At 65.3% G+C, this 14,003-nt stretch overlaps 4 protein-coding genes across 4 annotated transcripts; 3 read left to right on the top strand and 1 right to left on the bottom strand.

The window, feature by feature from the left end:
• Window positions 1-141: 141 nt before the first annotated feature.
• SPCC1235.03 (Smr domain-containing protein) lies at window positions 142-2,317 on the top strand (the record flags this gene model as incomplete). Its single annotated transcript, XM_062766801.1, has 3 exons — window positions 142-255; window positions 322-653; window positions 694-2,317. The coding sequence occupies 3 exons, from the start codon at window positions 142-144 to the stop codon at window positions 2,315-2,317; spliced, it is 2,070 nt and encodes a 689-aa protein (XP_062622785.1).
• C27H6.8 (UPF0160 protein) lies at window positions 1,816-3,856 on the bottom strand. The gene is made up of 7 exons (XM_062766800.1): window positions 3,711-3,856; window positions 3,622-3,658; window positions 3,462-3,512; window positions 3,385-3,414; window positions 2,936-3,318; window positions 2,733-2,891; window positions 1,816-2,678 (listed from the first exon to the last, which is right to left on the bottom strand). Exons 1-7 carry the CDS (start codon window positions 3,828-3,830, stop codon window positions 2,364-2,366), a joined length of 1,095 nt encoding a protein of 364 aa, XP_062622784.1. The 5' UTR covers window positions 3,831-3,856; the 3' UTR covers window positions 1,816-2,363.
• A 379-nt stretch (window positions 3,857-4,235) lies between these two features.
• On the top strand, window positions 4,236-12,713 carry cti6 (Putative histone deacetylase complex subunit cti6; the record flags this gene model as incomplete). Its single annotated transcript, XM_062766799.1, has 10 exons — window positions 4,236-4,533; window positions 4,654-5,614; window positions 5,648-5,748; window positions 5,789-5,864; window positions 5,904-6,442; window positions 6,482-7,678; window positions 8,129-8,174; window positions 8,214-8,267; window positions 8,352-8,439; window positions 8,472-12,713. The coding sequence occupies exons 1-10, from the start codon at window positions 4,410-4,412 to the stop codon at window positions 12,711-12,713; spliced, it is 7,428 nt and encodes a 2,475-aa protein (XP_062622783.1). The 5' UTR covers window positions 4,236-4,409.
• A 600-nt stretch (window positions 12,714-13,313) lies between these two features.
• LOC62_01G000370 (uncharacterized protein) lies at window positions 13,314-13,975 on the top strand (the record flags this gene model as incomplete). Its single annotated transcript, XM_062766798.1, has 4 exons — window positions 13,314-13,385; window positions 13,431-13,452; window positions 13,504-13,549; window positions 13,594-13,975. 4 exons carry the CDS (start codon window positions 13,314-13,316, stop codon window positions 13,973-13,975), a joined length of 522 nt encoding a protein of 173 aa, XP_062622782.1.
• Between the last annotated feature and the right edge of the window lie 28 nt (window positions 13,976-14,003).

Raw genomic sequence — 14,003 nt, 5'->3', positions numbered from 1 at the left:
GCCCTCATCAATCAACTCTGCTTGCCCCCCTCACCTCTCTGCCCTCCTCCGCCATGTTCCCCTTAAATAGCTGAAGAGCTCAGTCGTCTCTCTCTCTGCCCCTCCTCAATCCAATCGTCCAATCTACTACCACCACAGAACATGGGAAAGAAGAAGCAATCCAAGTCGGCGCCACCCCCGGGGCCACTCGAACCTTTGGCACCTTCAGCACCTTTAGACACGGTCGACCCTGCCGTCTTGGCTTCCCTGCTTGCGGTAAGTGCTCGAGTGCTTCGAATTGTCACCCGACAGACATCGCCCGCTGACACAAACTCACGTCAGGCCGACTACCCCTTGATCGACTCGTCCCTCATTCACGCCTTGCTTCTCGACTATGACCAAGACACGCTGCACAGCCATGTCGACGAAATCAGGACGCAGCTGGGAATCCTCGAAGCAACGAGCGTTCCCGACACCGATGCCCCTGGCTGGCAAGAGGATCTATCGATATGGGACACGGCAGGGCAGGAGACCTCAACGGACGCGTCGCGCTCTCAAAGCCGGCTTGGTGACTGGCTGTCTCACTCAACTGACCCGACGACGAGCGCGTTGTCAGAAGAGGATGACGACCCACAGGCCGACGCCGAAGTGCTATCTGCCTTCTTCCCTCATATGTAGGACCACACGTCTTGAACACCGCCGCTAACATCGAAGGCCAAAGGCTATTATCATGGAAGCCATCGACACGCAGTCAAGCATTGACGCTCGGGTCGACTTTCTTCTGTCCGTCGAGCTCATCCGCGGCGTTCAGCGATCGGGCGAGTGGCCCGATCAGACCGATGACGACAGAGATTCGGACTGGGCCACGGTTGGCGCCAAGTCGCAGAATGGCAAGAAGCAGTCACCGATCAAGACGGGGAAAGGCAAACCCAAGGCCAAGGCCGCAACGAGAACGATACCGTTAGTCGATACGATGCAGAGAAGACAGGGCTCGACGAAAAGCTCTGGCAGCTCGACACCCAACCCCTCATCTGCCCCGCCACCTGACGTCTGGACAGCGTTCTCGTCGCTGGCGGCGTTCCTGGGGGACCAAGTTCGACGGGGCGATTCGGCCTACTTCCTGACTTACCTCCATTCGCCCGACTGGTATACCGCCTACGACGCTGTCATCGCTGCTTTAAATGCCCTCGCCACCTCATCTACCGCGAAGCCCACCCCCGAGGCCCAATTCATTCTCGAATCCTTGTTCGGCGTCGGTCGCGACGACGAGGAGAGAGATACCCAGAACGAGCTCTGGGCCGCCATAAGAGCCGCCGACGGCGACGTCGGCGTTGCAATCGACCTCGTCGAGCTCCTCAGAGAGCTCAAGCTCTGGCCCGACTACGAAGCTGCCAAGGAGCGTGAAGCCGACCCGTTCGCCACTCTGAGCGCGTTGGATTCTGCGCTCGCCGCCATCCCATCGAGGCCCCAGACCCCCGAGCTTGCTCAAGCAACTCGCGTCCAGAACATGAACCGCTTAACGAGACCCAAGGCCCCCGAACCCATGGTCAAGCCACCTCCGCCAGGTTCCGTGATACCTGCGGGGGCTGCTAGGCAGTTCGTCGACTATGCGCCGCGCTCGTCACTTGCTCCAAACGGTGGAAAGAAGAAGGCACCCGCCGCCAAGTTGCCCGTCAAAGAGAAAGACTGGAAGACAGTTGCCGCCGGTCGCAAGAGGGCACCGGCTGCTACTCATCCACTGGCCGCCAGCATCCCCGCCTACGCCCGCGGCATGCTCCCAGGCAACAACACGCCTGGTGCCCTCAAGGCTGCGCAGCTCGCCGAGGCTAGGGCCGCCGACGGCCGCCTGTCGTTGGAGGAATGCAATCGCCGGGGTGAGGTCGAGTGGCAACGCCGCGCGGACGCCATCCGCTCTGGCGCTCATCACTATCGTTTCGCCGCTGGTGGTCGCAAGGACCTGGCGGCCATGGCCAAGAGTCACTACGCTATGCGGGCGCGCGAGGCGACGGCGGCTGCACAATCCTGGCAGCTGAAGAGTGCTCGCATCCAGCTGGAGAACCAGCAGGCCGAGACCCCCAATGTCATCGACCTTCACAAGCTCACCATCGACGAGGCGGTCACCCTGTCTCTCGAGACCACGACGAGATGGTGGGCCAAGCAGGAGAGAGGGGCCACAAGTAAGGGCGGCCCACAAGCCTCGTTCGTCATCGTGACGGGCAAGGGCAACCACTCTGCGGGCGGTGTTGGTGTTCTCGGGCCGGCCGTTTACAACGCGCTCACCGACGCCGGGTGGAGGGTCAATCGCCATGCGGGCTACCTCACCGTTAGTGGAAAGTAATTTCTAGTTTTACCCTGCATGCAATGTCATATACCAATTGCTACATCTACTCTGCGAGCGCGGCGCGGGCCATGGCCAGAGCACCCTCGTACGTCTCGTTACCGCCAATGAAGCCAGAAGCGTGGCAGAAGACGCCGCCGGGGATGCCCGAGACCTTTGACAGGTCGGCGTCGCGCACGCCGCGCCAGGCCTCGGGCAGCGACTTGCGGTTGATGAACGAGTCTGATGACTCGGGGACGCACTGGATGCGCCACTTGGAGTCGGCCTTGTCGGGCGACTCGGGGTAGAGGACGTAGAGGATCTTGGAGGAGGGGTTGAGGGTAGGCTCAATGTTGAACAGGTGGTCCTTCCACGGCGCGGACTGGGGGCATCAGCTTTGCACGCGCAGTGTCGGCATACGCCGCACCTCATTCACCTGCTTGAACACGACGACCTGGCCCGACTTGTCGACGTTGAAGCGGTCCTCGAGGGCGGCGACGACAATGTCGCGGGCAGGGAGCCACGCGTTGGCAAAGTAGTCGAGCTGCGAGGCGAACTCCTCGCCCGTGATCTTGGACGCGGCCTCAAACTTCTCCTGTGGCGTGTTAGTGATGACTAGGGGTGCAACTCGTCACCCACGTCGTAGATCTCGTCCGAGGTGGGCTCGTTCCAGCGGGGGTTGAGGCGGCGGACGCGCGAGCTCAGGTCCGTGCGCTGGTTGTATGCGAGCTCGCCAGACGTGATGTTGACGCCGTTGTCGATGGCGTCGATCGACTCGATGAACTCGCCGTACAGGTGGAGCCAGAGAGTCTCGACCTTGGGGTCCTCCTCGGCGAGGCCGAGCGTCTTCGCGATAATGTGCTTGCCAAAGTGCTTGTACACGAGGCCGGCCGAGCTGAGCTTGATCTTGTCAAAGCCGCCGTGGCCGAACACCTCGGTGAAGCCGCGCTGGTGGTGGTCGTAACGGTGCTTGGAGGCGTCGTAGACGCCGCCGACGTCGACGACAATGTCGGCAGGCTCGACTGGGACGAGTCAGTAATAGGCTTCGCGTGATTGGCGCAAGCCAGCGCCGGGTTGAGATAACGCACGCTTCGCGGGGTCACGGCTGCGGACGAGCTCTGCGAGGTGTCAGTTATAGACGCAGCTGTGTTACCATCATACGCACGCGAGTCCTTGAACTCCTCGGTCTGGCGGAGGAGGTAGATGGCCAGGGCCTCTGAGGAGGGTCAGTATGCCGAGGGAAGGTGAGTGGCAGCGCCAAGTGCGATGGGGCCTGTCTGTGGTCCCACAATCGACTCCTGTCCCCACCAGCCATATCGACTCACCGTCGCAGTGGAAGGTGCCGTTGTGGGTCGCGAGAGTCTGCAGCACCGTCAGTCGCGGCACCGCGGTCCGTGGGATCGATCGCACACACCTTGGTCATCTTTTGCTTCTTGGCAGCGGGGCTGGTCGACATGAAGGTTCTAGTGGTAGGGCGGAGGAGGGGGAGCGCGAGCGTGGATCTGAACAACCTTGCGCTTGTCTTGCTGAGCATGTAACTGTTGCTTTGTTGGCTTGTTGTGCAACGCGAGCACCGTGGCCCACCGTCGCGACCAGTGAGCGGCTTAACATTTCTGCGCGGTGGAGTTGTGATTTCCCACGTGGTGCACGTGGCAGATGCCCTGCTCATCGGCAATCTCATCGGCGGGGCGGCGGGGCCGGCGGAAGCAGATTTAGCTTGGAACCAACCTTATGCAGTCCCCCTATCTAAAAATGACGAAGCGCTCAGCCGGTGTTGTCCTGGGTAGGTATACCCTGCCTGGCCCCCCGCCTGCCAGCCTACAGTGTGTGTGTGCCGCCCGAGACGACCGACCGACCGACTGACTCCTCCAGTGCGACGGCGGCCAGACCCAACCACCCACCTCAATCATCATCTCGCGTCACCAACCCACCATCTCTCCCCCAATCTTCTTCTTGCTCGACTCGACAGCTACCATTTGCATCTCAAGCTCTTCCCCTCACACCCACCCCTCTAGAGTCCCCCGCGCTCCCCTTGCCCCAGCCCCCATCTTGCCGCACACCTCGCATCTCCACCACCTTGTTTTGAGACCACCCCCCACTACCCCCAGCCGCCATGGAGGCAAGGCGGCGGCAAGCCTCTGCTTCCACATCCACCTCTCTCTCTCACGAGGAGAGGTCCTTGGCCCACGGCAAAGGCTCGGGAAGCGTCACCCCCAAGCGCGATGAGGAAGATGACGGTAAGAGCAGCTCACCACCTCCCACTCCCACCCAATCTACCACCCCTGGCCCCTCTCCACCCCGAGCTCCGCCGAGCTCGTGTACATTTTCCAAGACACTTTGAGCTGACACACTCGCAGGAGCACCTCGTCGCACGCGTGGTCGCAACCCCCTACCTCCCACCAACGGCCCCCTCTTTCCCCCACTACCTCCCAAGCAGTCGAAAAACTCGCCCAAATACTCCCCCAAGGCGCCATCCCGTAGCCCCGCCGGCAGGACCCCACGCCTAGCGTCGTCGAGCGCGCTCTCGAGCGCCATCGATGACGACGATCGCACATCAAATGTGGATTCGGACGCGTTGCAGCGCGATGGCCTCCGCGCCTCGCCCAGCAAGCCCAACGTGCCACCGAGCGCCTCCAGCCTGACCCCGCCGCCGGGTGACGGTGACGAGATGGACGTGGACACGAATGGCAACGCGCCATCCGAGGCCCCCGTCGCCACCAACACTGCCGCCGAGGACACCGGTGACGACTGGGACGCGTATCGTCGCAGTCGGGGTGTCCGGAGTTTCAGCGGCGCGAAGCCCGCCCCAGTCAAGATTGAGCCCGTCGACACGGATGCCGTACCACCGCCAGTGGAGGAGCCATCCAACGATGTCGCAGCAGCCGCTGGCGACGAGGCTATTAGCGACGCACCGGCACATCCCGATGCCTCGGGCGCTGCCGAGGAGCCGCCGGTGGACGACGAGGTCGTCGCCGACGAACCAGCGACCGAGGAAGGTGCCCCTGCCCCTACCGCCGAGGCGACCGAGGCTCAAGCTCGGGCGCGTAGGCGGCGGGGTGAGGAGCAGCTCCTTCTCGACGACCACCTCTTGCCCAAAGAGATGCGCGTGCACGCCGCCATCCCTCCAAGAAGAGAAAAGGCCCCAAGCTCAAAGCGCAGCGAGCCGCCTCCAGAGCCCAAAGAGGAAGAGCCAGTTGTCGAGGAGGACGTGGTGGATGACGTTGCCGACGAGGAGGAGGAGGACGAGGAGGAGGAGGACGAGGAGGATGATGACAGCAAGGAGGAGATCACGCGATGTGTTTGCAAGAATGATGGCGAGTTCACGGATGTGTGTGCAGTGGTCTAACAAAGAGCAGAGGACGCCGACGTCATGATGATCCAGTGCGACAAATGCAACGTTTGGCAGCACGGAGGCTGTGTTGGCATCTGGGGCGACGACGAGGCTCCCGACGGTGAGTTGCTTGCTTCGTGTTGTTGATCTGACGTTGGCAGAGTACTTTTGTGAAGAATGTCGACCCGACCTCCACAACGCTCTCCGCAAGTGGATCAGACGGAGTCCGCGTAACGCGTAAGCTTGGAGATGGCGACCGCATGCTGACGACACCAGACCCTTCGTTGCGCCAACGCCATCGGAGCTGCAGGCCTTGCACAACAGCAACGACAAGAATCCGCCATCTCAGTCAAAACGCTGGACCGACCCAGATCTCATGGACCCGCCTCCTCCCAAGCCCACTCCGAGGTCACATCACCGCAAGGAGACCGAGTCGGATGCGGGCCGAAGAAGCGCGCGTGGCCGTGACGCCCCAGCACCGAATGGGAGGGACAAGAGTGCCATCTCGTCCAAGGACGGTGCCAGGGATCGCCGACGACCAACCAACCGCCGAGTGTCCACGGACGTGTCGTCAATGTCTCCACCTCCATCTGGGCGTGGAGGTGTCGGACCCGAACCTCGGAAGCGGAGCACGATGAACTCGCGCGATGCGGCCTACGAGGAGGCACTAAAGGCCAGTCTGGAAGCCAGCCGCCGCGAGTTGTCTGGAGACCCCGAGAAGGAGGAGTCGGCAGACGACCGCAAGCGGAGGCGCCCTGAAGACGATGATGGTGAGGAGGCCAAGAAGGGCAAGAAGAAGAAGGAGGACGAAGATGGTGAGTTGTGTGTTGAGACGGAAACTGACTCTTTATCAGAGTCCTCTGAAGCCACCGCTCCTTCGGCACCGTCAAAGCCCAAACACCCCAACCAGTATACGTACCGCCCCAAGAGCAGCGCCATCGCCCAGTCTCCTGCACGGAGAGGAAATGGAACCCCGCAACCTACTCTCCCGCCTCCTTCCCACGAGCACGGCACACGACGCGCAGGTGCCATTGCCAGCAGCCTGGCGTCGGCAAACTACGCCACTTCGTCCATCTCCAACCTCAACTGGTACCTGCCAGACCACCTCTCCGCATGGTCCGACTTGTTACCGGCCTCAACACCGACACCATTGGTAGTCCCGACTCCGCGATCACTGCAGTTCTTGCCTCGAAGCCACTTTTTGAACCAGCGATACGGCCCTTTCACCGAGGATCGCGACGAGGCTGGAAAGCTGATCTTGCCAGATGATCGGGCTTTGCGGGAAACCGACAGCGACGCAGTCAACCACCGGGAGCCGCCGACTCGGGTCCGGTATCCCGTCAAACGCATCACCGTCTCCGAGATGCGCAAGAGGGTTAGAAACGTGCTGGAATACGTTGGCCGCGTTCAAATAGAAGAGACCAAGCGCGGTGAACGGGCCAAGCAGATTGGCATCCCCGAGACGCTGGCGCCGCGTCCACGGCTACCTCCTCTCAGCGAAGAGAGGTACGGCAAGGGCAAGGGCAAGCATACTCCGATCCCGGAGCCCGCTGAGGACGCCGATGGCGACATTGCCATGACGGACGGCGAGGCTGTCCGGACAAGATCGCCCACGCCGACACCACCGACTGCTGCTCAGCTATTAGAAGAGCTGACGGCCGACCTCATCGCCTTTCAGGAAGCCTTTCATACGGGCGACTTTGAATCGCTCAGCTTTGTCACTCCGGCTCGGCAACCTTCAGCCGATGCGCTGGCTGTGCCAGCGTCGGCATCTTCCTCTGCGGGATCAGTTGCGCCGTCTGCAGCACCAGAGCCCGAGTCGACTGCCGAGGCAAATGGTGACGCTGAGGCTGCGGTGGAGGCTGATGGCAAGGATGGTGAGGAGGTGCCACCGGAGCTCCCTGTGGAGGATACACCGACAGCAGCGGCTGTGGACGGCGACACTGAGATGGCCGACGCCGAGGTGGGCGAGCCCTCAGCCCCCGTCACCGAGGACAAGCTCGCGCCCCCACCGCTTGCCGAGGAGACTCCGCTGATAGATGAACCGAGTGGTGAGCCGGCGGTCGTATCTGCGACAGAGATTGTTGCATGAGTAGAAGTAGTAGTATCATAGTAAGGCATACTATAAGTCTTATGGATTTGTTGTCCTAGATGGTTGGGTGGGTGGGGTGGGGTGGAGGAGCAGCAGCATGAGTGGGGTGAGTGAGTGGGCGATGACGACTGCGGGACCAAAGATGGCTACGTCACGCGGTGCGGTGCGCGGCGCTGGCGTCTGGCGGCGTGCATCGCTCGCTGGCTGCTGCTTGCCCCTCAGGCCGGTCGTGGTGCATCTTCCCCTGGTTCCTCGTCCGCCCCGCTGTCTCTGTCGGCCGCCCAACAGTGACGAACATCGACGACGACGACGACCACCACTAGGAGGAGTATAACAGCATCGCATCCACAACCACCCACACACATCTTGACACTACCTCATACCCCTCACTCACACACACACCGGCCAGACCGCCCGCGCACAATGGCCGCGTACCCATATCTCGCGCGCACGACGTACGTTTGTTGATCACAGCACCGCTAACAACTACTTAGGTTCAAGTACAAGTCGCCGCATGCGACGGATCTGTCGTTCGCCAAGGGCGAGACGTGAGTAGCGACCTGGCTGACGCCCAGCCATCGGCGCTCCTCCGGGCCCGTGCCCACCCCACGACTCCTGTGCTCACCCCCCAGCATCCGCGTGACCGGCGAGTCGCCCGACGACGAGGACTGGGCCATCGGCGAGAGCCTCGACGGCACGCGATCAGGCGGGTTCCCCAAGGTGCGTTGGTTGCGAGATGGCGCTGATGGCAGGACTTTGCCGTCGCGATCGAGGAGGAGGAGGAGGCGGCGGCGCCGGTGGTGCCAGCGCCTGCAGTCGTAGCTGCCGCCGTGCCAGCGCCGGCCCCAGTCGCTCCGCCTCCCCCAGCCGCCGCCCCCGTCGAGGAGCCGGCGCCGCCCGCACCCCCACCCGCCGCTGAGCCTGTGCCCCCGCCCCCAGCCCCGGTCGAGCGCGTGGCCGAGGCGACACCCGTCGCGTCGCCCGTCGCCGAGGCGCCGCCAGCCCCGATCCCCGCCCCGATCCCTGCGCCCGTCGCCTCCGCGCCCATCCCCGCCCCCGCGCCTGCCCCAGCGGCCAAGCCCCCCTCCCCAGTCGCCGTCAAGCCGGCCTCGCCCCCGCCAGCTGCTGCCCCGCCCCCCGCGCGCGCTCCCGTTGCCGTCGCGGCGGCGGCGGAGGGCGACGACGCACCCAAGCCCCAGTCGATGAAGGACCGCCTGGCCTTCTTCAACGCCGCCCAGCAGAAGACGGCCCCGCCGCCGCCCATCAAGCCCAAACCCGCGGCTGGCGGCCTCACCTGGAGCCAGCGCCAGAAGCTCCGCCAGGAACAGGAGGCAAAGGAGCGCGAGGAGGCCGCTGCGCGTGGCGATGCTGCCTCGCCCCCGCCTGCTGCTCCTGCAGCCGTTGCTACTGCCGCTCCAGCTGAGGCTGCTGCTCCGGCCGCACCCGCCGCGCCCATCGCCCGAGCGACCTCGCGCGACTCGGAAGAGGGCACCGGCATGTCGGCTGCTGACGCCGCCGCGGCCGTATCGAAGGGAGGCTCGCTGAAGGAGCGCATGGCGGCGCTCGCGTCGGGCGGTGCGTTCGGAGCACCGGCCGAGCGCCCGCCTCCCCCCAAGCCGTCCGGCAAGGTCTGGACGCGGCCCGTCGCTCCCCCCGCTCCCGAGCCCGTGGAGGGCGAGGAGGACGGCGCTGCAGCTGCGGCTGTCCCACCCCCGCCCATCGCGATCCCCCGCGCCGATCCCGAAGAGGGAGAGGAGGCTGACGAAGCCCCGGCCGAGCAGACCGAGGAGGACGACGAGAAGGCCCGCCGTGCAGCCATCGCCGCGCGTATGGCCAAGCTCGGCGCTCGTGGGCCGATGGGCTTCGCCCCGCCTGTCCCTGCCGCTCGCCCGACCCCAGCCCGCAAGCCGACCGCTGAGGCAGTGACGCCTTCGGAGGAGGTCAGCAAGGCTGTGGAGCCCGAGGACGTGGCTAGCCCCGCGGATGAGGCCCCGGCCGCACCTGCCGCCGAGCCCGAGGCCCCGCCCGCCGCATCGCCGATCGCGGCTTCCGTGCCCATCCTTCCCCCTATCGCCACCGCCGCCGACGACGCAACAACCGCGGCACCCACGTCGGTCAAGATGCCCCCCATCGCGCGCCGTGCCGCTGGCCCTCGCAAGCGCGGTACGACTCCGGCTGCTGCCTCGCCTTCCGCCTCGGCGCCCGAGACCCCGGTCGACGCAGCCCCGCCCGCGCCGCCCGCCCCGGTTGTCGCTGAGCACGTTGCTGAGCCAGCTGCCTCCCCAGTGGCACCTCCAGCTCCCGAGATCAACCCTCGCCTCGAGCGCATCCTCCCTGACGGCACCATCGAGCCGCCGCCCCAGATTCCCGTCTACGGTGAGGAGGACCCCCTGCCCAAGAGCCCAGAGCAGCAGCGTCTCGAGAAGATCGAGACTGTTATCGGCGCTGGAATTCTTGGCGTTGGCGGTGCCGCGGCGGCAGGTATCGCTCTTTCCCCTGCTCCAGCTTCCCAGCACACCGAGATCCCCGACCCTCCTCCCCAGGTGGCCAGCGAGGAGACGCCGCTCCCCAAGTCGGCTGCCGAGTTGGACGTTGAACGCATTGAGGAGAACCTCGGCGGAGGCGGCCACGGTGCGACTGGTGCTGCTGTCGCTGGCATCGCTCTCTCGCCCATCGGCGACGACGAGGATGGCGAGGATCAAGCCACTCTCGACGCACTCCGTGCGGACGGTGCTCATCTCTTCGTGGCGCAGGGCGACGACGAGCACGAGGCCCAGGACCCCAATGCGCCACCTGCCAACGCATCGTACTACAACGCGGAGCCCGAACCCGAGCCTGTTGACGCCTCCAAGGCCGCTCGTCGCTTGTCGGCAAACCGCCCGGGTGGACCTCGTCCCCTACCCACTCGCCCTCCAGCTCACGACGATGAGGAGGATGGGGAGGCGGAGGGTCAGCACGATGACGAGCCCGCAACGGCTTCGGCCCCACCCCCGCCTCCCCCAGGCCGGCCGGCCCCACCTCCAGAGGAGCCGCCTCAGGTGCCCTCCGTCCCACCAGCTGCGGCGGTCCCTCCCCCGCCTCCTGTCGGTCGTCCCTTGGCCCCTCCTGTGCCCCAGCACGACTTTGTCGAAGTGGACGAGGAGGAGATTGAGGTCATTGAGGTTGACCCGGAACACATTGAGGTTGACCCGGAACAGGAGGACGAGGCTCCCCCTCCTTCCCCTCCGGCTCGCCAGCCGACATCCCCCCCGGTCCCTCCTGCCCACCAGAGGACACTCCCTCCGCTGCAAACCTCGCCGCCGCCACCGCCCCCCGCGCGCAGCGCGACGTCGCCCACGGCCACGAGCCGGTCTCCGATTTCGCCTGCCGCTGCCGCTGCCGCCGGTATCGGCGGTCTCGGGGCACTCGCTGCTGGTGCTGGGATCGCCGCTGCGGCTGGGTCGTCTGACGGCGCCGAGGGCGACGCCGCGGACGCCGAGGCCTCGCGTCGTGCCGGCATTGCCGCGCGCATGGCCAAGCTCGGAGGCATCAAGTTTGGCGCTCCTCCCCCCGTGTTCAGAAAGCAGAGCGTGGATGAAGCTTCCTCCCCTGTTGTCGCCAATGATGCCGCTCAGTCCCCCGTAGTGACATCGCCTGACGACCCGGAGCACCCTGACGCCGATGCGGATGACCCGCACCCACCTACCAGAGCGCCCCGCCCGTCGTTGGTCCCTGGGTCTGCCGAGGACCCGAGCTCGCCAGAGGACGAGGCTGCGCGTCGCCGTGCTACTCTTGCTCGTCTCCGTGCTACGGGTGCTCTCGGGTTCGGCCTCTTCAGCGGTCCTCAGGCTGTGGAGGAGGCCGAAGAGGCAGAAGACGAGCGGGGTGTGGAGGAAGAGGCTGAGGAGGACGAGGCTCCTCCTCCCCCACCTCCGGCTCGCCCTGCTGTCCCAGGCCACCGTGCTTCCCTTCCGCCCCCACCACATGCTGCGCGCCCTCCCCCTCCCCCTCCTCCTCCCGAGGACGAAGACGAGGAGGAGGATGAGGAAGAAGAAGAGGAGGAGGAGGAGGAGGAGGAGGATGCTCCCCCTCCCCCGCCGCCTGCTCGTCCGGCTGTCCCGATCCCATCGAGGTCTGCCACTCAGGTTGTTCCCCCCAGCCCCATTGCGCCTGCCCGTGCTGCCCCGCCCCCTCCTCCACCAGTGGAGAACCAGCGCTACGTCGAGGACGACGCCCCACCCCCGCCTCCCCCACCTCGTGCTCCTCAGAAGCAGCCCAGCCTCCCTCCTGGGTACGCCCCACCGGTTCCCCAGTCGCCTGCGGAGCATTCGCGGGCCAGCTTTGACGCTCCACCCCCGCCACCTCCACCAGCCCGCCAGGCCACCCTGCCGCCTCCGCCCTCGCGCCAGTCCACCCTCCCGCCCTCTCCAGGTACCCCGCTCATACCCCCGGTGCTCGGCGGCGCTGTTAGTCAGGTAACCTCGACCGGCTCTGGAGACCACCAGGCTGGGCGTGCATCGCTCTCGGCCCACCGACCCGGCTTCAACGAGTTACAGCAGGCGTCGACTACCCACGGTGCGGCTCTCATCCGCGCCGCGCGTAGCGTGTTCGACCAGGGCAAGCGCGGATACTATGGTGACGGCTCGCCGACTGGGTTCATTCGCATCGCTTTCGAGCAGGCGCACCTCAACGCTCCTGATCTGACTGGTCCGCCTGGGCTGCCGGTGTACGAGCAAGAGGCGTCGAGCGTGCTCAAGCGCCTCGACGAGCCCCGTCCCGGAGACATTGTCGCCATCTACGACGGCAAGTTCAAGGGCAAGAAGGGTCTGCAGAGCTACACGCAGCAGATTGGCAGCGTCGAGGACCCGCTGCTGGGCATTATCGCCGAGTACGACGTCAAGAACAAGCACAAGCTCCGCGTGTTGCAGGTCGAGCGCGGGCACCCCGACGAGATCAGCTACCGTCTCGATGACCTCAAGGGCGGCCGGGTTGTCGTCTACCGCATCGGCTTCTAGATACGGGACGAGTACGAAATTTGAATGTTATCTAGCTGTGACTAATGATGAACACATGCGTGAATGGCGGGGGTGGGGAAGGGTGTGGAATGTGGCACTGCCGCTTCGACACATGCTAGCGGACAACCACCTGTCGACCTGTGTGTACGTTTCTCGTCTGGCCAGAGCCCCGCAGGCGCACTGCTAAGAGAGGCGGCTGCCTCGTAGCTCTACACTCAGGGGTGGCCCCAGAGCTCACCTCGCAACGCGAGATCCTGATGCCGAAAGTCGTTTCACGTTGGCACATCTCGCAAAGTTGTGTTCCTGCGGCCCAGAATCGCCTCAGATACAGGCACGGCCCCGTCCCCCTACCCCCTTGTTGCAGCGAGCGAGGCACTGATGTCGGGTTGGAGGACACGAGCGCTGTGCACCTACAGTATGCCTTCTCTGCACGCCAAGAGTGGCTGGCGGCTGGCGCTGTGCATACAGTACAGTGCGGGTACTACCGCCGGATCTGCGACGTTGCGAGGCGAAGCGGCCATAAGGCAGGCGCTCGACGACGCGGGGCATCATGTCGCCCCCTCCCGCTACATACTCGCTACCACACCCGCCCCGCCCAGCATGATCTACCCCACCGCCATTGCGCTCCTCGGCGCCACGGCCGCAGCGGCCCAGTTCGCCATCGCCGAGGTGGTACGTTTAGGCCCACGTCCTCGTCCACGCTGACTGACGGCGCAGTACCCCCCTCCGAGCCAGTGCAGTGCGCCGCCGCCGCCGTCGTCTCGCGCGCAGAGCTGACGCACGCCCTCAGGACCGGCCAACATCACCTGGGTGGGCGGCACGCCGCCATACGTCCTGTGAGTGCACCACCAGGTCGCTATGCCACCCCGCTGACGGGCAGCACCGCCAACCCGCCCGGCCTGCCCAACGCAGGCCCGCTCACGGTCCTCACCAACGCCACCTCGGACCACGCATACACCTGGGTCGTCGACCTGCCCCAGGGCACGGGGTTCGACCTGCGCCTCACCGACGCGTCCGGCGTGCAGGTGTTCAGCATGCCCTACAAGGTCCGGAACGGGACCAGCGACTGCGCGGTCAACCAGCAGGCCGCCGCCGCCATCAGCAGCGCGCAGGCGTCCGCGTCGTCTGCGCGCGCCGAGGCCACGTCCGGCGCGGCGGCGGCGGCGTCGCCTTCCGCCTCGCACCCTAGCAGAGCGATGGCCGTCGCTGTGCCCGGCCTCGCTGTCGCCGCGGCCGCCCTCGCTGCTGCCGTCGCTTTGTAGGCGGAGAGCAGGCACAGGCTTGATGCCT

The sequence above is a fragment of the Vanrija pseudolonga genome, chromosome 1 (genome assembly GCF_020906515.1).
Source record: "Vanrija pseudolonga chromosome 1, complete sequence".
Lineage (NCBI taxonomy): Eukaryota > Fungi > Basidiomycota > Tremellomycetes > Trichosporonales > Trichosporonaceae > Vanrija > Vanrija pseudolonga.
Note: the sequence above shows the minus strand (reverse complement) of the source record. Positions and strands in the feature narration are given on the sequence as shown.